We start from the raw sequence: 24422 nt of genomic DNA on the forward strand, positions 1-24422 counted from the left end.
CAGATCTTAAGGGCACTGGGAGTACTCACATTGTTGTCTTCTAGCCAAAGAGAATGGCCTAAGGAGTGAGAAAGTATTGGGGGAAAGGGTGCTGTACGCATGCAGCAAGGGTGGGGGGGAAGGGATCTCTTTGGAGAGTAAGAAATAGTTAACCTGTCAGATCTACGGAGAAGGAAGAATTTATGACCAAACAGGAGAGAGAACATCCATCAATTGGGGAATGGTTGAACAAACTGTGGCATGATGGTAATGGAATACTATTGTGCTATTAAAAATGGTGAGTAAGCAGATTTCAGAAAAAACCTGAAAAGACTTACATGAACAAAGTGAAATGAGCAGAACCAGGAGAACATTGCGTATAATGATCAGCTTTGAATGACTTAGCTATTCCCAGCAATACAATGATCCAAGACAATTCCAAAGGTCTCATTAGGAAAATTGTTCTTTACATATGAAGAGAGAACTGATGGAGTCTGAATGCAGACGGAAGCACACTGTTTTCACTTTATTTTTTTTTTCATGTTTTTTTCCTTTTGGTCTGTTTCTTCTTTCACTACATGACTAATATGGAAATATGTTTTACATGATTGCACATATATAACCCATATCAAATTGCTTACTGTCTTGGGGAAGAAGGTGGTAAGAAAGGGAGGAAGAAAATTTGGAACTCAAAATTTTCAATTGAATGTTAAAAATTTGTCTTTACATGTAATTAGAAAAAAATTGCTTTCAAAAATAAAAAGCTTTATCAGCCTCAGTCATTTCTTTCTCTTTGGCTTCTGTCTCTTGATTTGACTCCTTTGTTAATGTCACCCAATGAAAAACAATGCCATAAGAAGACAGGTCTGGGGGTGTTTTTTCCTCTAAGGCCCACTTGTGGCCCGATGAAAATTAACTACTTTCCTCTTACTCTCCCCCTTTGTTTTCTTCTTTTTTTCTTCTCCATTTTTTTTCCTGTTCTGTATGAATGATATTCTAGAAACTCTAACCTTGTGAATTTCAAAAGGTCCAAAAAGATAGCCTTCTAGAGTCTGAGTTCCTGCCAGGTTTTGCAATCAGTTTAGCACTGATGCCCCAAGAAGCAAGTGTTGGGATTAACAAGCAGGATCCAGACAGGTACCACCTTTGGATGAGAACTTGGTTATGGAAAAAGAGAATCTGACCAAATTTTGGAAGTGCAGAATTCAATAGGAGATAGGCTGTGGCAGATTCACAGACAAGGACAGACTGGAATATTGACAGGAAGGATCTGTTCCATGGGGGTGAGCCCACAGCACACAGCACAGAGCTTCCTGCCAAGCAGGAAATCCCCAGGATGGCCTCAGGCGGCAGCAGCATGACGGAAAGGTTGAGTGGTAGCCCAGGGCAGGAGACCAGTAGATCTGAGCGAGCAACAGCCACTGAGCCCCAGGTATCAGCTGCAGCCACTCCTGAGACCTTCAGCCCACAGATTAAACATCTGTAAGTCACCTACTTGATCTTCTGGGAGCCAAAATGGCAGAATGATTGGTAAATGCTCTGTCCTCCTCCCCTTATTGACCTCAAAAGAATCATAAAATATTTCCCCAGAAAAATTCTGGATCAGTGGGAACAGCTGAGGAGACAAATAGTCTGATATCACCTGAGGTTTGGAAAATAGTTAAAGAGGATTCCTCTTACAGTGGTGGAGGCTAACAGGAAGGAAAGGAGACCCAGAGGGGTTGGAAATTTGCACTAGGACCCAGGTATGAGCTGAGCTTGTCTTTGCTCTAGCTCAGTTGAGGAGATCTCCCATGAGCAGAACACCCCTCCCCCACACTTAACAAGCTAGCCCAGGGCTAAGCCGGGAAATACAAAGCAAAAGGAAAAACAAAGGCACCTGCCCTTAGCTTTCCCATACCAGCTGCTCAACAACAGATTCTCCAGCTTCTAACTGAAAGAACCAGAGGCTACAGCACACAAAGCCTCACCATCATGAGCAAGAAGAAGCAGACCAAGCAGGAAAAAACCATAGAATCTTTCTTTGGGGACAAGGACCAAAACACGATTATTGAGACTGTATTCCCATCTGAAACTTCAGAAAGGACTATGAACTGCTTGCATGCACAGAGAGCACTCCTGGAACAGCTGAAGGAAATAGAAGAAAAAATGGCCAATGAATTTCAAAGTATGAAAAAAGAATTCACTGAAGAGAACAGCTCTTTAAAGGAAAACTGAACAAATGGAAAAGGATGTACAAAAACTTACTGGAGAAAATAATTCCTTAAAAGGAATAATTGGACAGATGGAAAAGGAGATGCAAAAGTTATCTGAAGAAAACAATTTGATGAAAATTAGAATTGGACAAGTAGAAACTAATGACTCAGTGAGACATCAAGAATCAGTCAATCTAAAGAACGAAAAGATAGAAGAAAACGTAAAATATCTAATTGGAAAAACAACTGACCTGGAAAATAGATCCAGAAGAGAAAATTTAAGAATTATTGACCTACCAGAAAGCCATGATGAAAAAAAGAGTCTGGACAATATCTTCAAAGAAATCATCAAGGAAAACTGCCCAGAAGTGCTAGATCCAGGGGGCAAAATAGTCATTGAAAGAATCCACCATTCACCTCCTGAAAGGGATCCCAAACTAAAAACACCAAGAAATATTGTTGCCAAATTCCAGAACTATCAAGTGAAGGAGAAAATACTACAGGTAGACAGAAAGAAACTATTCAAATATAGAGGAGCTACAGTCAGGATCACACAGGACCTTCTACATTAAAAGATCGAAGGAATTGGAATCTGATATTCTGTAAGGCAAAGGAGCTGGGACTGCAAACAAGGATCAAATACCCAGCAAAGTTCAGCATAACGTTTTAGGCAAGGAGATGGACATTCAAAGAAATAAGGGATCTCCAGACCTTTCTGACAAAAAGGCCAGAACTCAATAGAAAATTTGATCTTCAAATGCAGGTCTCAAGAGAGGCATAAAAAGGTGAACAGGGGAAAAGAAAAACTTATTACTCAGTTTGGGCAAATTGTTTACATCCCTATAAGAGAAAATGATACTTGTTAATCTTGAGAATTGTACATCTATTATGAAGTATAAAAGAGATATACATAGATAGAGGGAATGGGTATAAAGTAAATGATGTAATGATAAAAATGTGATTCAATCATGTGAAGGAATTGTTACAAAAGATATAAAAAGGAGTAAGCAGAAAATGATAAATTACATTACAGGAAGAAGTACAAAATTATATTATAGTAGAAGGAAAGAGGGGAGGGAGATGAGCATTGTTTGAGAGATACTCTCATCTGATTTGGTTCAAGGAGGGAAAAATAAACTTAATTAAGTATATACATCTAACTAGCTCTATAGGCAGTAGGAGGGGAAGGGTAAGAAAAGGGAGGGGAAGCTAAAAGGGGGGGAAGAAATAGCAAGGGTAAAGGGGAGTAAAAGGGAGGGGGTCTGAAAGAAGGAAGGGAAGACTGTGGGAGGTAGTGGTGAAAAGTCGAACTTGGTTATGTACAAACTGTATTAAATCTGATCCCACTCTCCCCAGCGAAGGATATGGGATAGGGGAGATGATACCCCTAAGATGTTGGAGAGAAATACTATATTTTTGTTCTTACTTATATTTAAATTATTCATTTCCAAAAATGAATTGATGTTAAGTAGTAAATGGAATAAGGGTGCGAGTTATTGGTGTTAACCATGACCAGTGGGGACTCAAGCTAGTAACAATAGAGAAGAGTCACTCCAAGAACCCTGAAGGAAAGATGTGTTTGACTTGTCTATGGGAAAACAAGCCAGGTCTCACTGGCTCCACAAAGTAAATCTAACATGTAATCTTTTTCATTCAGACTTAGGATTTCATTGATGTAAGGAACTCCCAATGTGGAAAATCCCTCCCCCATTAAGTACTGGCAACTCATAGTAGCAGAGATGTAGAACTGAAAGTTATTCAGAAGCTAGTTCAGCACCCTCATTTTATAGAGGACAAATTTGAGGCCCAGGACACTTCAGTGACCTGAAGATGATGACACAGAGAGTGTCAAAGCCAGAAATTTCAATTATGTTCTTCTAACTCCAAGGTTTATCCTTTATCTATAAAGTCATATTTTCTCTCATAACACATAATATTATATAATAAATGCATTAGAGAAGTTCAAAATGTTCTAAGAGGACTAACAAAAACCATGGTTACCAATAGGGGGAATCAAAAAGGGCTCTATATTAAGTGGATTTGTTCTGTGAAGTTTAGATTCAGTCAAAGGGCTGCACTTGAGGACCTAGAGGGCCACAGGTTCCCCACTCCTGGCTCAACAGGTTGTAGGGAGTCTGAGGCAAAGTAGGGCCTTCCAAGCATAAGGAAGAGTTTGAGCAAAGGCATAAAAGTGGGAAAACTCAAGGTTATGGTCTGGACATAAAGAGTAAACCAGTTTAACTAGAACACAGAATGTCTTGAAGGAGTGTTGTGATATCAGGAAAGAAAGAGAGGGTGATGTCAAACTGTGGTAGGTCTTCTACTACCAACTTAAGAGAGAACTACTAAAGAACTATGATCAATGACATCTAAAGAGATGATCTGGGAACATTTAGAAAGAGGACAGTAATCTCTAAGAATTAGAACAACATTTAATAAATAGTACTAAAATACACTGGAAGACAACTATAATCCCAGTTACCAGGGAGAATAAGGTTGGTGAATCTCTTGAGCTGAGGAGTTTTGAGCTACAATAGGTTATGTTGATCAAGTGTTCTTACCAAGCTTGGCATGAATATGGTCAGCCCCCAGGAGGGGTGTGGCATCCATTTGCCCAAGGAAGGGCAAACTGGTCTAGTTAGAGATGGAGTAGGTGCCTGTGCTGATCCTAGTGAGATTGGAGTGAATAGCTCTAGCAGTTTCAACCTGGGGGAGATAGGGAGACTCAATCTTTTAAAAATAAAAATAAGTGAAAACAATTCATGCATGCATGAATGCATGCAAAAAAGACAAGAAAAAGAATACATAAATATACAACTAATAGATGTAAGGGTGAGGCTCCTTTGATTGTCTCACCTACTTAAAAGTAATTACTTTTGGTAGGTAAGAGCACTTTCTCACAGAATCCATCAGAACTATGTGTGAACAAGGTATCTACATTTCCTTGAATCAGTCAACGCTGTTGCATGATACACTTGGTCATGTCCTTAGGAATTTATACAGAAGGAGGAAGCTATCTCAGAACCATATAGACCTTCTGAATGTCTAGACATCGAGAGGCTGGAGGAAGAGTGGTATTTTAGCATACCTTTGAGGAGAAAAGTTTCCTGCCTAAACTGTGGCAGAGAAGGTACATATCAGATAGGTCCATGGGCTCCATAAACAGATTAGAGCAAAACAACTGGGATGAGTGAAGTCCTGAGAAAAGATCAGCTCTTTCCCCAATATCTCTTCCTGGTGCCTGTTTAATCACACACACTATAACAGACTTTGCTGTCTTGTTACTCAAACATTTCCAGTAAACACAAAGAGTTCAGATTTTGACTAGAAATAGTTTTAAATATAAATTTAGGCAGAGAGTTTAATCTCTCTCTAAATGATATGAATTTCCTAACTGAGGTCTCAGAGTGATTCAAATGCTATTATATTGTTGATGAGTTTTGGTATAATAGGGTGTTACAGACACAGTTTTTAAAAATCACTCCTAGAGACACTGGGAGTCAGTGGTGTTTAGATTTCATACAGTACACCATCTCACCTCTTGGAGGGAGGGGAGATTAGACTCACAGTTTAGCTTGGTCCAAAGCTGGCAGGGCCCTGTTGTTTCTTCTGGGCCGACTCTCTGGACTCTTGGGCCTTAAGACCTTGTTGCTCTTCTGGCTGCAACACTTGGCCTGGATTCCTGAGCTCCCAGATCTCTCTGAACTAGGCTGGACTGAAAACTCCACTTGGGGCACCTAGAGCAAAAAATAATGACTAAAAAGGCCAAAGACCTAGGTCTATTCCTCTGGCCACATTCCCTCATATTGCATGGCCTTACTTGCTATGAGTGGGATTCACTTTCTCCCTTGGGCATAAATGCAGCAAAAGCCCCAAACTATACTGACTCAGGCTGTTTGAAGAGATCAGAAATTCCAGGGCCAATTTGCCTCATAACCATGTGGAAGACCAATACAAAAGGTCCATGAATGCTCCAAGTCCTCTACTTTCCTAGAAGAATGTCTCTACTGTCTTCCCTAGGATGGATTATCCTATCTTAGCAAAACTGATGGTGTCTGTACATGTACTTGTCCCTCATTACAATGATGTTAACTTTTCCTTTCCTTGGAGGGAGAATTTTGGAGCTAAGCCTTCAAGGAAGAACAGGTTTTTAGCTGGCAATGTTATCTTTTCTTCTTTACCCTTTTTCCTTCTTAACATATATACATATCCTTGGGGAAAGTAATCAGAAGCCATTATTAGCATCTTATACCTCAATAATAAAAGAAGTTCAGAGCCTTTTTCAAGAGAGATTTCCCAAGAGAGCATTTTCCTAGAGAAAAGCAGAAAGTGAATATGGAAGCAACTGAAACAGGGACCCTGCTAGCTAGGGAGAATAAGAAAAGGAAGATACATTTTGATTTCTAACTTCCCAGGGTCCTTCTTAAACTGGAAGAGGCCCTTGGTCCTGTAGGATAGGTGGGTGGTGACTAGAGGGTACAGAAAATGTGGATTCCTTACTTCTGTGAAGACTCTGGGTTTCTGGTAGGCCTTGTGGAAAGTTGTGCTGAGTCTATTCTGGGCTGAGGTAGTTTCACTGTAGATAGAAACTGTAGGGGGAAGAGGAAGAGGAAGCAAGGGAAAGCAAATTCCCAATAGGTTCCTAGGCCCCCAAGCCTCAGCTAAGCCACTTCTGGTTATGATTTGTTCATTTGCATTATATGTCTTCCTGTGTACTGAGGGAGGAAGAAAAAAATAGTTAATAGGATGTGCCAGTATGAGTTATATCATATTTCAGACAATGCAGTGCTTACAGGGAAAAGGATTCCTGGGGCCAGCTCCAGTGAGGCATAAGCATTCAGGGAAACATTCTGGTCAAGCTGCATCCTTATTGTGGTTCTGGGAGATTCCAGGGAAACCAAAAAAGACATGTTCATCTTACATTAGCTTGGAGCAGTGGTAAACATTGAAATTCCAGGCCCATAAGGAAACTTAGCAAGGAGCAACATTCCCTTTCCCTTCTCCCCATAGGCCCACCTGGCCTACTTATCTTCCCCTCTCCCCAAACCTGCCATGACTTCTCCCAACACCTCTTCTTTCCCTGGGCCCCAAAATGATACTGGGAGTTGTACCCAGGGGTAAGTCAGCAAGATCCATGAGGAGAAGGACCTTAACCCAAGTCTTAACTTGTCCTTGGGACAAGTGTGAGCTGATTTTAGGAAAAACTGGGAATCAGAATGCCTTGAAAGACTCAGAAGAAGAATTTAGGGAAAAGAAATCCGAAAGACCCTGAAGCCTAGGACTTAATCATTGATAAGAGTTAGTTCTGGTTCAGTGGGACAAACACTGGATTTGGAGTCAAGTGGCTTGGGTTCAAATCCTGAATCTACAGTACCTATCTAAGGAATCATAGACAAGTTGCTTTCCCTCTCTACGCTTCAAGTTTCCTCATCTTACAGATGAGAGGGTTGAACTAGCTGGATTCTAATGTCCCGTCCAACCTATGAATTTCCTAAGTTACTCCTTTCACTTTTCAGAGACCCTGGAAGTACATAAGGATGGGAATGGGATCATATCAGTCATGATGGAAGGGAGGCTACCTGAAATGCCCCATTAGATAACCAGATCCAGGAGGGATGTAGGTCTCAATCCATCTTGACATCTTTAGTATTTAGTATCTCTTATGTCTTTCATATTGTGCAGACTCTGAAGCCACAAAATAGACATGACACAGACCCTGATGTAAAGGAGATGATATTTTAATGAGAACAAGTACAAAAATTCCCAGATACAAAGAGGATTGATATAAATCAATAAACATTTGTTGAGCACCTCTATGTGTCAGTCACTGTGGTAGATACTAGGGGTGCAAAGAAAGAAAGACAAGAGTTTGTGCTCTCAAGGAATTTATACTCTGATAGGGGAGATAACACACTCCTATAAGAACATGCAAAGCTCACATGAGGTCACCTTGCAGGGAGAGGCACAGGTAGCTGGGATTAGTGCAAAGTAGATGTCAGACAAAGTACAGTGAGAAATCTGAGAAGGGAAAGGTCATTTTTAGCTGGGCCAATCAGAGAAGACTAGCATGGAAAAGAAGCCACTTTTATTGAGTCTTTAAGGAAGGAAAGAAGGTCAATAGGTAGTAATACTATAGAGAATTCATGCCAGATGTAACCCCCTACTCCCACCCCTTGTTAGCGGCAGGCCTGACACCAGTATCCTGTTAGTTCAAGCTTGATGTTGGGATGCCATGAGACATTTAAAGGTCTAGGTTACTTAGCTATAGCACAGAAGAGATATCATGAAGCTTTCAGTAGCACTTTGCTTCACCATTGATAGACGCGGTTTCTCTTGCCTCCTTATGAAAATCTATCTGTCCATCAGGGCAGGGTACATTGATTTTGTGATCTTAGGAACTCATCAAGTCTGAAAAGTATGGATTACATGTGAGTGGGAAATTTTATGCTCAAAGGAAGGTACATCATGGTATAGAGGGGCCAGTCAGGTCCTAGAGATTTTAGGGAAAACTGACTTACTCTATTGCTGGGCATGTGATGGTGGGGGGAGACATGGACCTAACTCATGTTTTAAGGAAAATCTGGCAGATAGTCCTATCACATATGACCCCATGGTGGAAAGGTCTTAAGGAAATTCTAGAGGACCTTTCACCATTTAAATACTTTTAGGGCTTTTACTTGCTGGTCCTCCTAACCAGGGCAATAGTAAGGGGGAAAAGAGAAAAATAAACAGTGGCAACAAAAATGTTCAGCCCTATCCCCCAAAGTGACCATCATTAGAGTGAAAAAAGGAAGAATGAATGTAGACGGAAGAAAAAGCAAGAAATAGCAGGCTATTCCTCTTCACTTTGGAAGAAGCATGTCTTCGACCTCAACAATCTGGTTCACGTGGTGAGTGATGCCAGAGCTCTGCAGTTCTTACCGGGTCTCCTAATGCAAGGTGGTAACAATGAGCCAGTGCAGCACCACATCCAACATGGCCACTGCCCAGATGATGACACCTCTGGTCTGGTCACAGATTCCTTTTCCTGATATGAAGTGGTGACAATGAACAGAAGTCGCTTCAGAAACGTCAGGGCCACAGTATAGATAAATGAACACTTCTTCACCCCACGTCAGAGTCATCTATAGTAAAGGAGCTAAAAGGTTGCAAGCCCTTTCAAGTAACCTGCCCCAAGATCTAAGTAGATACTGAGGCTTTCCCTGTACTGCCACTCAGTATTCCTGGTCCATCCACCAAAACCTTCCCCTTCCTGGGAGACTCATCAGGGGCCTTTATCAAACCTTTGCCCCTTTAGTGGCCTCTGATGAAGCTCTGGCTGCTCCTTCTGCAACATCTGGGTAAGGACTCTCCCTCCATTTCAGCTAGAGACTCAATATTACCACCAAGTGGGCTAAGGGATCTCTTTTTTCTGTGTAAGTTCAAGATCACCATAGTGTAATGATGCAGAGGTAGTTTCACCTTCTCCACGTCATTAGAAAGCAGGGCACCCTCCCTACGATTCCCTAAGACTTCTATGGGAAAAAGTTGTCCAAAATATCCTGATGGAAGAGACCTGACAATTGAGGGAGAATTGAGTCATTTTCATACTGAGTTCCCTACCCCCCCAAAGTAGCAGGTGGCTCTGTGTATAGAGTAGAACAAAGAAAGACTTTAGAGGGTCAACCAGACCTATGTCAGAAAGCAATCCTTTTCTATCAGATAGATCTTCCTGGAGACCAGAACCAAAAAACTTCTGAACTAGAAAGCCCTCTCCCTTCCTGAGCTAGGACTTACTTATTAAGGACATGGCCTTTGAGCAGTGAGACACCCAATCATGATAGTCAGGCACATGGATATGAAACTGTTGTTTTAAGAGATCACTCCAACATTCAGCAATACCAGCTACCTCGGGATGGTGGGCTGAATTACAGGCCTCCTTTTAGATAAAGTAGATGCCCTGAGAAGCAATAGTATAGGGGGTGGGAGCCATAAAGAAGAAGGATGTGGGAGCTTCCAAGGCTCCTGAGGTTGTGGCAGATCTGACTGACACTTCAGTGTCATAACCTGATAGGTAACAACTATAGTAAGGGTAAACCTCTTGCCCTAAGATGGTGGAAAGAAGCCAATACAATCAATTTACTATTTGGAGGCAGGTCAGAAGATACAGGGGATCATGCCATACTGGCCTTTCACAAGTGAGTTCTGTGGCATGAGAATATTTGGGCAGGAGTAGTTGTCTATTATTAAGGGGGATCATATGGTCCTGAGCCCCTTACAGCATGACATAATGGTCTCAATTTCCAGATTGATAATGGACCCACTTCTCAACCTCTGCTGTTCTCATAAGGGCATCAAGATGCTTTTTAAGGTTAGTGGAGGGCGTATGATGTCTCCAATCAGCTTTTGATATGTTGCACAAATATTGTATGTGATGAGAGGCATCAGCAGGATAAGGAAAAAAATTCCTCTATTGGTCTTGACCCCAAAGGGGAGAACACTTAATTGCTGGTTCTATTCTTTCTAGGCTCCACATCACTCTTCCAGACCCAAAGTTATTGCCCAAGGATCAGTATAAAGAATTTATCTGTCCCATCCCACAAGGTGCTCTTACATGCTTAGCCATGTAGCCTGAAGCTCAGCCCACTGAGAAGATTTGCCAACACTTCTATCCCTGTTTCCAGATTAATGGCTACTAAAGTCCAGTTCTGTGTCCCAGTGGACAGACTGTCAGTAAATCAAACAAAATGGAATTCTTCAGAAATTGTATCCACATAGGTGGAGACCCATAGGTCCACGGAAGAGGTAAGGTGTTGGGACTTCAGCTAGAGGCCTCAGTCTCTAGTAGAGTTGCAATCAGTTTTTGAAGGGTACTAACATCCACAGGACCCAACCCTGACAGTTACTATAACCCCAAAATATAGCTGAAATTTTTCCAACTAATCTGTTCTCCTGCCATGTGGCAAGATCAGCAGCTAAACCCAGCTGCCATTTGGATGCTGTTCCACCCAGAAAGTGGTATCTTATTGTGCCTAAGATAGACTGGTCATAAGGTGTAGCAGGTCATTGGAAGGCCTGCGTAAACCCCAATCTATCAAACATATTCCCTTCAAGAACTTTATACCCTCCCTAGCAAATCACCACTGAGGAACCACCTACAAACGGAATCCATCTCTATGGGGCCAGGTATGAGTAGCTCTCTACTTCAGCCCATTTAAAAAGGGCCATAGTGTGGTCCCTATCAAGAGGCTTTAATTGCTTTAACTGTCCTTATAGAAGGAAGTAATCAGAGAGCACCCCAAGCCTATGAAACCATGGCAGAAAGAGTCTCTACAATGACTCTCTTAGACCATGACTCCAGAAGCCACTGCTCCATTGACTCATTAGACTGTTGTTTGGACTTGTAACCTTGAAAGTTCCTTTATGATAAAAAGCTGGCCCATCACCTATTCCTGCAGTAGAGGTAATCACACTCCAAGCTGTAGCAATAGGGTAATCCCAGGGTTGGTTTACCACTCTCAGAAGTTCCCAAGTCTCTTCCTCATTGCCACTCTCATTTTCTTCTCTTATGGCTCTGATTTCACTAGTATACTGTGTAACCTCTGAGTCAGAGACTTCATTTCTGCCCCCAGACTCATGAATTCTTGGCTGGTACTGCTGCTCCCCTTCACTTGTGTGACTGCCAACTCCATTAGATGTCCCTCAGTCTCCAGTGGAAGTCTGAATGCACTGGGTCAGTTTACTTTCAGTCTTATTATTCTGGAATTCCAACTTCTCTAGTATGGTTATTGTTACAACTAGTGCTAGACTTGATACTCTTGATGATCTCCCACTCCTGTCAGACTTCTTTAGCTGTCCCTGAACCAATTGCTCTGTGTCAGTGGAAGCCTCTTAATGAAAGTCTATTGAGAGGACTCCCCACCCACAACTAGATACCACTGAGAGATGCCTAGTCACCTGATCATCCCAATCTCTGAATTTGCAGTGCCATTTGTCCAACTCAAGTATGATGTGGGCCACAAGACCATCTCCTTCTAAATAGCAGAATAGCAAGAAGAAGAACACGCCCAGCTTCCCAGCAAATGCTTCAGACAGATGTAGAAAACAAATCCTGATAGGGAAATCTGAGAAAAAGTCACAAGTCATTTTTCTAACTCCGGTCAGCTCAGAGAGATAGCCAAAGAGGTCTACAGACATTGAGGATGTGGTCAGTTTAGGAATGTGCTGAAAGGCTGTGCAAAGGGACAAGAGGAAGTCCCAGACCCATACCAGGATACTGTGACAGGAGTGTCTGGAAGCTTTGTTGCCATAACCAAGTCCTAGATCACAGATCAAGTGATATTCTAGGAAAAGGAACTTTAGACTGTATACAGGAAGTTCAGAACTAAGTTGGTTGGTTGGTTGTTGTCCATTTTCAAAGAAGACCAAAATGACATCACCATGACAAAGTAAAGTTTCAGTGTGTCTAACTGTGGCTGACCAGACCAATATGAGCTCAAAATTCTGTACCACAGGTTGGACATAGATAGTCTGCATGAATTTTTGGGTAGATACTCCAAATTTACGTATCTTATGTTTACATTGTGCTGTTTCAAATCTGCTTTGCTCATAGAGCACAGCATTCTTTCTGATGTGGGCACGCCATGCTGAGCACTCCTGTGTCAGTGTCTCCCATGTTGCACAGTCAAATCCAAAGTTCTTGAAAGAGACCTTGAGAGTGTCCTTGTATTGCTTCTTCTGGTCCATGTGATCTCCTGCCCCATGTGAGTTCTCCATAAAACAGTCTTTTTGGCAAGCGTACATTTTGCATTCGAACAACGTGGCCAGCCCATCAGAGTTGCACTCCCTTTAGCATAGTTTCAATGCTTGGCAGTTTAGCTTGAGCAAGGACTTCAGTGTCGGTACCTTATCCTGCCAGAATCTTCCTAAGACAGTTCAAATGGAAGCGATTCAGTTTCTTGGCATGGCGCTGGTGGACTATCCATGTTTAACAGGCATACAACAATGAGGTCAGCACAACAGCTCTGTAGACCCTCAGTTTGGTAGTCAGTCTAATACCTCTTATCTCCCAAACTTTTCTTTGGAGCCTCCCAAACACTGAGCTAGCTCTGGCAATGCATGCATCAAGCTCATTGTCAATGTGTACATCCCTGGAAAGTACACTATCAAGGAAAGTGAACTTATCCACAGCATTCAAAACTTCTCCATTTGTTGTAATCGGTGGTTCCACGTATGGATGTAGTAGCTGTGTGTGACACAGACCCCAGAAGAAGAGCTTCTCAATTCTAGCTGCAAGCCAAGCTTAGGCACAAATTTGACTAGAATTTCTGGACAAGATGAAGGAAGAGCTAAAAAAAAAAACAGTTAAAAAAGTTTTTTATAAATGAAGTGAGAGCACCAGTGAAAAAACTGGAAAAGAAATGAAATTTATGGAAGAATTGGAAAGAGATTTAACAACATGGCATAAGAGGCACAAAATCTTGTCCAAGCAAAAAAATCCCTGAAAATTAGAATGGACCAAATGGAAGTCAAGGACTCCATGAAACAAGCAAGAAATATTAAAACAAAAGTTAGAAAGACTGGAAAAGTTTTAAAGAAAATATAAGGTATTTTGTAGCAAAAACAACTGATCTGGAAAATAGACCAAAGAGAAAAAATGTAACGATCATTAGACCAACTGAAAGCCATGACTTTAAAAAAGAGCTTAAAAGACATATTTCAAGAAATCCTTTTAAAAAGTTGATCCAGAAGAACTAGAGGCCAGAGTGAAAATAAAAGGAATCTATCAGATATCTTCTGAAAGAAATCCCAAAATGAAAACTCCTAGGAACATTATAACCAAAATCCAGGGCTTCCAGGTCAAAAAAAGAAATACTACATGTAGCTAGAAAGGGAAAAATTCAAGTACCAGAGGGCCATAGTCAGGAACTTACATGATTTAGCAAACCATCACTATCAATAAATGAAAAGCTTAAAATATGATATTTTAGAAGACAAAGGATATTCTTGACTGTAAGTCAAGAATAACTTAACCAGCGAAAACTGAGTACAGTTTCACAGAAGAAACAAAATGGGCCTTTGATGAAATAAGAGACTTCCAAGCATTCCTGATGAGAAGATCAAAACTGTGTAGAAACTTTGAAGTTCAAACTCAGGAGTTAAGAGAAACATAAAAAAGTAAACTCTAATGAATAATCATAAGGGACTAAGCAAGGATAAACGGCTAACATTCTCATGTGGAAAATTGATATGGGAAATTTGTGATGAACTCTATCATCATCCAGAGGTCATAGAAGGAGACTAATTGGACAGGGCCTTGGAGGCATTCTGCTTTATCTTAATGAATTTAAGAGAAGAATAGAGAGGGGAATAGGAATACGCTAGAAGGGGAAGAGAAAGGAAAGTTAGGAAAAATTGTCTCATAACCAGGATGTTCGAGAGGGGGTAGGGGGAACTGCTGACACTTTTTGCCTCCTCTCATCTGAATTGATCAAAGAAGGAAAGAATATATGTGGTTGAGAACAGAAAGACATTTCATTCAACAGGGAAATAGGAAGGAAGGGGGAGAAGGGCGTGAGGAGAATTGAAAGGTTAGACTAAGGGAGGAATTAGTCCTAAGCAAAACAAACTCTACCTAAACGTATAAATATATTTATAGCTCTTTTTGAGGTAGCAAAAAATGGAAATATGAGGAGGTGCCCTTAAATTAGGGAATGGCTAAACAAGTTATGGTATATAAATTATACAGAATTCTATTAAATGATAAGAAGTGATGAAGGGGATGGTTTCAGAGAAACATGCGGAGACTTGTACGAACTAATGCTGAGTGAAATGAGCAGAGCCAGGGGAACAATTTATATCATGACAGCAATATGGTAAAGACAAACAATTTGAAAGAAATTGGTATTCTAATTAGCATGATAACCAGTCAGGATTCCTGAGGATTATTGATAAGACATGATTCCCACCTCCTGGTAGAAAAGTGCACTCACTTAGAATGGAGGATGAGACTTTTTTTTTGACATGGCTAATATATAAATTTGTTTTGTTTAATTGTATATATTTTTAGTAGAGGCATTGTTTTTCTTGTCCTTAATGGGACAGAGGATTGGAGTGGGAGGGAATTTTTTTCTGAGTGAAAAAAATAAAAGGCAATTTAAGAAAATAATTTTTTTTCCTTTTGTATTTTGTATTTTTTTAAAAATTATTTTCAGTTCTAAATTCTCTCTCTCCCTCTACGCCCTCCCCCACCCATTATACATACAAAGTCATACAAAACATTTCCATATTGACCATGTTGGGGAGGGGGGGGAGATAAAAAGCAATAAAGAAAGAGAAAAATAATATGTTTCAATCTATACTCAGAGTCCATCAGTTCTCTCTCTGGAAGTCGATAGAATTTTTCATCATGAATGTTTTGAAATTGTCACAGATGACTGTATTCAGAGTTGCTAAGTCTTTCACAGTTGATTACTATTACAATATTGTTGTGACTGTGTACATTGTACTCCTGTTTTAGGCCATTTCATTTTGTCAGTTCATGTCAGTCTTCCCAGGTTTTTCTGAAACCGCCCTCCCTCATTTCTTACAGGACAACAGTATGCTATCACAATCATATACCTCAACTTGTTCAGTCATTCATCCCCCAGTTGATGGGCATCACCTAGTTTCCAATTCTTTGCCACCAAAGAAAGGGCCACTATAAATATTTTTACACTTATGGGTCCTTTACCTTTTATCTCTTTGGCCTACACAACTAATAGCATTGCTAGATTAAAGGGTTTGTCATTTTATAGCCCTTTGGGCATGAGTCCAAATTGCTCTCCAGAATGGAGAACCAGTTCACAGTTCCACCCACAGTACGTTGGTGTACCAATTTAAACAGACACACACACGCACACACACGCACACACACACACAAATTAAGGGCAGCCCTGACACTAGTACCTTATTAATTCAGGTTTGATATTGGGGTGAAATGAGGCACTCATGAGTTCACTTAACAAAAGACTTTTATTTAGCTATAGCATAGAAATGATAAGGAAGGAGTCAGCGCCCTATACCATTCCATTGTGTTATGTACAAGCACCCTCTCCAATCATCTACAGCATGTTGGTCAATCAATTCAACTCTACATTGTCCTCTTTTCTCAGTTCTCTTTTCCCTTTATCCTGTCAAAGATCTTGCCTTTCCAAACCCCAGCCTTGTGTTATACCCACTGTGTAATCTGCTGTCATCACTCCTACTCACATATTGCTAAGAGAAACTGGAAAAAATCATGAAACCATACTGACTGTGTCTGCTGCAAGTTTATGTTACATAATCTTAACGGAACCCTCACTAGATCCAGGGCAGCTACATGGTACAGTAGATGGGCCTGGAGTGAGGACAGCTCATCTTCCTGGGTTCAAATCTGGTGTTAGACACTTAACAGCTGTGTTATCCTGGGTAAGTCACTTACCCCTGTTTGCCTCGATTTCCTCATCTATAAAATGAGCTGGAGAAGGAAACGGCAAACTACTCCAGCATCTTTGCAAAGAAAACACTAAATAGGGTCATGAAGAGTCAGACACAATGGAACAACAATTAATTCACTCTCCCACTCATCACTGGTTTTTCCAGACCTTTTTATCTCTCCTCAAACCTCCTACAGCTGCTCTTCTCTCTTTCCTCTCAGCTGAGAACTTTGCCTCATATTTCACTGAAAAAATTGAGGTCATTTGCTAAGAGTTCTCTCTTTTCTTCTCCCCCTTACCTCACGTCATTCAGATGCCTTGTGCCACTATGTCCTCCTTTGCCCATCTCACTAGAAAAGGTGGGTCTTCTCCTTGACAAGGCAAACATCTCATATTCAGATGTCAAGTTCATCTTCATGAAGTACAGGTCTGATCATGTCACATCCCTGCTCAGTAAACTGCAGTGCTTTCCTCTCACCTCCCAGATCAAATATAAAATCCTTTATTTATCTTTCAAAGCCCTTCATCACCTGTTCTCTTACCTTGCCAGTCTTCTCATACCTTACTCTTCTCCATGTCCTCTGAACCAGTGACACTTGCCTTCTTTCTGTTCTTCACATGCATCATACTCTGTCCCCCCCAACTCTAAACCTTTCCATTGCCCCTCTACTTTGTAACTTCCCTGGCTTTCTTCGTAAGTCTCAGCTAAAGTCTTGCCTTCTATATGAAGCCTTCCCCAGGCTGCCTTACTTTTAATTTCTTCCCTCTGAGACTAAACCCATCTTATCCTGTATGTTTCTTATTTGTGCAGTTGTTTGCACATTGTTTCCCCAATTTGACTAAGAGCTCCTTGAGAATTGGGACTGTTTCCTATTTTTTTCCTACTTTGTGCTAACTCTGTCACTGCGCCAACTTCCCATTCCTTATTTCTTTAAAGAAAAAAAGTTTTTTTTCCTGTATTGACCAAGTGTTTTTTTTTTAAAAGGAAACCAGTTTCTCTTAGATATTGGTCAATCTGTGTTCATGTGTGTGAGAGAGAGAGAGAGAGAGACAGACAGACAGAGAAACAGAGAGACAGAGAGAGAAAGACAGAGAGACACAGACACAGACAAGAGAGAGACAGAGCTCACCTCTGCTGTATATATGTATCCTTGGGGAAAGATTAACAGAAGCAGTAAGGGGATGTAATTACCCTGGAGATACCCACAGAAGAGAACTCCCTCCCTAAATTTCTCTGAAGAGTTCCCTACTGGGGGCTTGAAGAAAACCAAAGATATTTTTATTAAAAGCATATTATTAAACTCTCCCAGAGCAGGGGAAAGTTTAAACCACATGAAATTAGATTGAAATGGATTCTCCTGGCCAAAAAAAAAAAAATCTAAACATTGAGAAAGGGAAACAGAGGCTTGCTAAGCAGAGCTTTCTCTTTGGACCCATCTGAAGCAGCTGGCTTCAGGCAGCTCCTTCTCTGCTCCTATCTTTCCCTTTTCTGTACAGGTCCAAAGAAACCTTCCCCTGAAGGGCAGAATAAAGATAGGGACCAAGAGAAAGCCATGCCTTTTAGGAAAGGGAAAGAAAGAATTAGGAAAAGGTAGGGGTTATCCAAGATGGAACAGCTAATTTTTCTACTCGATTAAATTCCATCAGTCCTCAACTATTGTTCAATAGGCATCAACTTCTGTAACTCTTGTTATACCTTAGTTCAGTGCCTCTCAAAGTACATTCCAAAGGTCCCTGGGGGTAGGGTGGAAGTGGGAGGGTTGAGGTCCTTTCAGGGAGTCTGTAAGATCAAAACGATTTTGGTTATAATGAGATGTTTTTCTTTCTAATATAGCAAGTATTGATAGAAATAATCCACATAAACAAAAATTTTTTGGAGGGTCTTCAGCAATTTTTAATAGTATAAAGTAGCCCCTGAGACCAAAAAAATTGAGAGCCACTGCCTTAGTCCAAAGAAAGAGCGTGAATGGAGTTGATACACTTTATTTTTTTCTAAGGAACCACCAAGCCCAACATCTCTACAACTCTAGACTAAGCAGCAAGCCCAACCACCCCCACCATTATACCTCCCTTGTTCTTGCCCTCCTTATCTCGGCCCGTGGAAATTCTCCCTCTTGCTGTAAATGCTATTTCCCTGACTTCAGCCACATGGGAAGATTTCCTTCTTGAATATTCTACAGCACAGTCAAAATAAGACTTTTTCTCCAGAAGTGTTTGCCTATCCCCCAGCCCACTCTGTCATGTAGACCACAAGCCCAAATTGGGTCTGCCTAGATCATATGAGGTCAGAGGCTGCAGGAGTATCCAGTGAGATCAGGACCTTCCCAATAGTTTATTGGCTTATTCAGGCAAAGGCATGTCTGGAGGTTAAGCCCTAGAATAAATTATAAAAACAAAATAAAACAAACAACTGAGCTATCACAGATTCTTATGGAATTTGGAGCTTGAAGGAACTCTAGAAACTACCAAATCCAAGCCTCTTCAGGAAACTGGAGCCCTAAAAAGTCAACTGGGTCTTGATGTCAATTTGAATCTTCTATAAATGGTCAAATTCTTTTAGAGTGCTGGATTTCAAGTTGGAGGACATGGATTTGAATCCCCACTCTGTGTGATGTTGGGCAAACCACTTAACTGCTCTGTGCCTCAGTTTCCTCCTCTGTAAAATAAAGGGGTTAGATTAAATGACCTTCTAATTCTAGATCTAAGATCCTATGTCTAGGGTGTGTGATGACACCTGGCATGTCCAATAGTGACCCTGTGAACTTCCATTTAATTCAGTTCAATAAGTATTTTTACCTCCTATGTGAAAAGTGCTGTGCTGGAGCACCAGTGGCCAGCCTTAAACCTTTGTCTGGGATGCTTGTAAGGCAATTTCGGCGTGGGAAGGGAACTTTGGTTAAGTAACCACTAAGGTCCCATCTGGCTCAGTTTTTCCCAGCTTTTATGATTCAGAATCCTTAATCCTTTGATTTGGAGTTATAAACATCACTCCAGAAATAACTGGAATTCAAAAGTTACAGCTATTTGTACTGCTGTGCAGCTAGATGGCACAGTGAATAGAGCTCTGGGTCCATAGTTGGAAAGACCTGAGTTCTAATCCTCTCTCAGACACTTACTAGCTGTGGAGCCCTGGCCAAGTCACTTAGCCATTTTTGTCTCAGTTTTCTGATCTGTAAAATGAGATGGAAAAGAAAATGGCAAACTGGTCCAGTATCCTTGCCAAGAAAGCCCCAAATAGGGTCACGAAGAGTCAATAATAAATATGTACCATTCTGGACCCTACTTAAACTAGAGAAATTCCAGCTAGAGAAGGCCCACTGAAGGATAGAGAAGATAATAGTGTTCACTTCCCTATAGTACTTTTATGCCCATTCACAGAATCATAAAATTTAGAATTGGAAAAGAACATGTCCAACAAGTCTGGACAATCCCCTAAAGTAATTCCTCCCAAAATGTCACCCAGTCTCTGCTCAGAGACTTCCCCTGAGGAGGAAGCTGTCCTGTCCTGGGGCAGCCCCTTCCACTTCTGGACAGCTCTCATTGTGAGGAAGTTTTTCCCCACACTAATTTCAAGCTGCTTCCTTGCAGGTTCTTGCCACTTTGCCCCTGGTTCTGCCCTCCGGGGCCAAAAAGAACAAGATTAATCCACCTTCCACATGGTGGCCCTCAAATGATCCTGCCAACAATCCTATGAAAGAGACAGGACAAAGATTATTATCCATATTTTGCAGATGAAAAATTCGGGCTCATAGAAATGAAGTAAATTCCCCATGGTCATATGACTGATAAGTGGTGAGTTGGAACTTTAGCCCAGGTCTCCTGACTCCTGTAGCACTATACCAGGATGCCTCTTGGAATGTCACACTACCCAGCAGGGGATGGTCCAACTGGACAGTTTCTCCCTTTGTGGATTGAAGTAGTTAAAGACCATCCCTTTTTTTCCTTCAGATTTCCTAAGGACTTCATATTTTATGGGAAAAAAATACAGGCTATTTTCCTTATTGAAATTCCCTCTCTTCTCTCCCACTCTTTATCTCAAAACCCTTTGACATCCTCCCCCATTTTCTCTGCCTTTAGTGTCTGATGAAGAAATGACCCTTATTGCTGGGACTAGCCCCTCAATTGTATCCCAGGAAGATAAACCCCACAATCATCCCTTCCCCCTCCCTAATCTTCAATCTTTCCTTTCTACTGGCTTTTTTTCCTGATACCTACTAACATGTCCAAGTCTGTTCTATGTTTAAAGAGCTTCACTTGACCCTACCATCTCTTCAAGCTATCACTTTACATTCTGCTTTTTCTCAGTCAACCTCCCAGAAAAAGCTTTCTATACTCATTGTTTCCACTTCCACTCCTCCATCTCTTGTAATCTGGCTTCTGATCTCCTTCCATTGAAACTGCCTTCTCCAGAGTTACCAGTGACTCTTCAAATGGCTAAACCCAATGTTGTTGTCATTTTCTCAGTCTGTATCCTTTTCATCCTCTCTGTAGCATCTGCCTCTAGTGACCACTTTCCTCTCTTGGATGCTTTTTTTCCCATAACATTTCTCTTCCTTCATTAATGGCTGTCACTGCTTAGTTTCTCTTGCTGGATTATCATCCATGCCCTCCTCCAACATGGCAGGTATACCTCCGGCCTCTGTCCTGAGTCTCTTTCTCCACATTCTTTCTCTTGCTGATACCGTTGGCTGCAAAAAGTTCATTTCTCATCTGAAGATTATTCCCAGAACCAGAGATCCAGTCCTTATTTTTTCTGCTGAGCTCTTGGCCTGCATAGCCAACTTCCTATTGGATATTCTGAATTCAATTTCCTTTAGGCCTCATATACTCACTATGTCTAAAACAGAACTCATTATCTTTTCTCTGAAACCCTCTGAGCATCTGTATTTCTGTCAAAAGCATCACCATCCTTCTAGTTACCCCCATTTGCAACCTCAGAGTCATCTTCAATTGTTCATTATTTCTTATTCCATGCTCCTGATGTCCATAACATCTCCCACATTCTTCTCCTTTTTTTCCACTCACATGACCACTTCTATAGTAAAGGCCCTAAACACCTCTTGCTTAAACTATTCTAATAGCCTCCTAATGGGTATGCCTTCCTCAAGTTTCTCCTCTCTCCAATCTATCCTCCACATAACTGCAAAAGTGAGATCCCCAAAGCACAGATCTGATTACATCACTCCCCTGCTCCACAAGCTCCAATGGCTCCCTATTACCTCTAGTGTCAATCATAAATTCTTCTGTCTGTCCTCTAAAGCTTTTCACCATTTGATTGCAACCTCCCTTATCATGCAATACTCCTTCACTCACTTTTCAATCTAAGCAAATTAGTCTTCTTGTTGTTCATCACATTTTCTATTTTCTGTCTCTGTGAATAGAGCTCTTATACCTGGAATACACTCCTTCCTCATCCCTGTCCCTCAGAATCCTTAACCATCTTCAGAGTTCAGTCCAAGTGCTCCATAAAGCCTTTCCTGATCCCCCCGGCTACTAGTGCTACCACTAAAATTACTCTTCATTTATTTTTATATGTTTTGCAGGTATTTACGTTGTGTTATTTCCCTCAATGTAATATAAACTCTTTTAGGGCAGGATGTTTCATTTGTGCCTTTGTCCCTGGCCCACTTATGTACTTAATAAACACTTATACTTGAATTGATTGACCACACTACCACTTGTAACCTTTTTGAATGCAGCCCCATGAATGAATGCATGGTTTTTTTCCACTCTACTATATCAGATTTCCTTCCAGCGCTTCCTCAAGCCCTTAGAAGATGTCCACAGTCAGTCATCCTGCTTTTACCAGCATGCTAGACCTCTTGGACTATGAGCCAAATCCTCTCTCAGCACAGCTTCTGGTCACTAAAAGGTCTCTGAGCTCATTCACATTTCAATCCCAATCATTACCGTACTTGGTCTCTGTGATTCACTGAATTGAGATTGCATGAGCTTTTAAGAATGAAGTCACCCAGAATGCTTCTGGGTTTGGGTGAATAAGTTTGGTTGCTCTAAAATTTGTTTAAATCTGCAGACCTACCCTGTCTAGGAGGTCTTGTTTGTGCATGTTGTAATCTTTTAGTTTTCTCATCTGTTCTGACAATAATAGATCAAGTGTTGTATTACTATCTTATGAGTAGCATCCCCTGAACATGTCTTTTCTCTACTTCCCTTCTTCTGTATCGTTCCATGTGCCATTCACTCTCCCTTTTATGTCCTAATCCTTTATCTCTTACTTGTTGGAATGCTACCCATCCTTTAAGATGTAGGTAAGATGCTACATAAGATTCCTCTATGATGCCTCTAAGAACACCTTGCTGATCCCTATTGCTAGAAGTGGTCTCTCCCTCCTAGAAACTCTAATAATATTTTGGCCCATACGCATTTATAAAAAAATTACAGTCATTTATTCATTTGACAATAATTTCTTAAGTGCCTGATATACGCAAAGCACTGTGGAATGGGTACAAGGAGCTCAAAATCGAGCAGAAGGAAAATGACCAATGTGTTGTCTACACTCAGATCATCATCCTTATCTCCCTTGCCGTCTCACCCTCCAACCTTGAACTTTACCATGAAACTCTGGGCTCTGACGGGTGAACTTTCTCCTTATCTTGTCCACAACCAGATCTTCACACCATTTCCTAGCCTGTCACTGGACCAAGCACACAATAAACTCTCAGTAAATGTCTGCTGAAGAAATAGTGATTTTTCTTCTTGCTGCAACTCAGCATTAGAGTCTGAGAACCTGGGTTCAAATTCTACCTCTATTCTTTGCTACTTGTATGATCTTTGTCAAGTCACTTAATTTTTCTGGGCTTCAGTTTCCTCATCTGTAATATCATACTTCTGTGGTTCATTGTTGCTTTTCTTAAACATACAGGGAGACAATGTATCACTGTGTTAATTAACCAGTCAAGGGAGATGAAATTAACTAAGTGCAATATCTGAATTAGCCATGAGGTAGTATTCCACTTGAGCTATTATCCTGACCTCTTGAGTCACTCTGAGGTGCTTGTTGGGGGTGGGGGTGGGGAGTTACTCTGCTAATAGGCTACCATATTCTTTCAGTCCATTACAAGACTCTCCAGTTTGCAAACTCCTAAGGTCTCCCTTTTCTGCTTCTCCCCCCAACAGGGTAGGTCATCATTTCAACTTTGTTTCAGAGGTGGCTTTTGTAATCCCTCATGAACTAGGTTTGATGTATTCTAGGAGATAAAATGGAATATTATTCAAAATATTAAAATATGAAATCTATTAGTTGACTCAGAATTCCCACCTCATAGATATCTTCCATTCTCAAATGATTTTTTTGAGGGGTCAACAATCTATTTTGATCAAGAACATTTACCATTCACTTAGTTAAGGGAAAACAATCAGCACCCTGAACTTCAAAGAAAATACAAGCAGAGAAATAAAGACTAACAGACAGGGCTTCTAACTGTCTGACCATAAGCAATACATACATCGCAGATCAACAGATGGATCCAACTATCTGATCATTACATACATACATAGATACCAGAGAGTGAAGCACCAACACACCAGCATCATGACCCTTGAGAACCATTGCCTCATTAGAAATTAACAAAATGTATGGGCCTTCCTACGAAACAAATCTCCCCTAATCAAGCTTCCTTAATGAGCAGGCCCATTAATGGGTGGGGAAGATCTTTAACTCTCATTAACATAATTAACATTACAAGCACCCCCACAATCTGGTAAATCTATGTAAAATATTTTGACCTTCTCTTCATACCAGAAAAGAAATATGAATTTTTTCCCCCAGTCTCAGATGATTTTCTAAGGTATT

At 40.9% G+C, this 24422-nt stretch overlaps 1 protein-coding gene across 1 annotated transcript in view; it reads left to right on the top strand.

The window, feature by feature from the left end:
• Positions 1 to 1315: 1315 nt before the first annotated feature.
• CDKN2AIPNL (CDKN2A interacting protein N-terminal like) overlaps positions 1316 to 24422 on the top strand; it is a 76383-nt gene continuing 53276 nt past the window's right edge. The window contains 1 exon segment of the mRNA XM_072628875.1: positions 1316 to 1411. Within this exon segment, the coding sequence (XP_072484976.1) occupies positions 1316 to 1411 (96 nt within the window).

The sequence above is a fragment of the Notamacropus eugenii genome, chromosome 1 (assembly GCF_028372415.1).
Source record: "Notamacropus eugenii isolate mMacEug1 chromosome 1, mMacEug1.pri_v2, whole genome shotgun sequence".
NCBI classification, from domain to species: Eukaryota; Metazoa; Chordata; class Mammalia; order Diprotodontia; family Macropodidae; genus Notamacropus; species Notamacropus eugenii.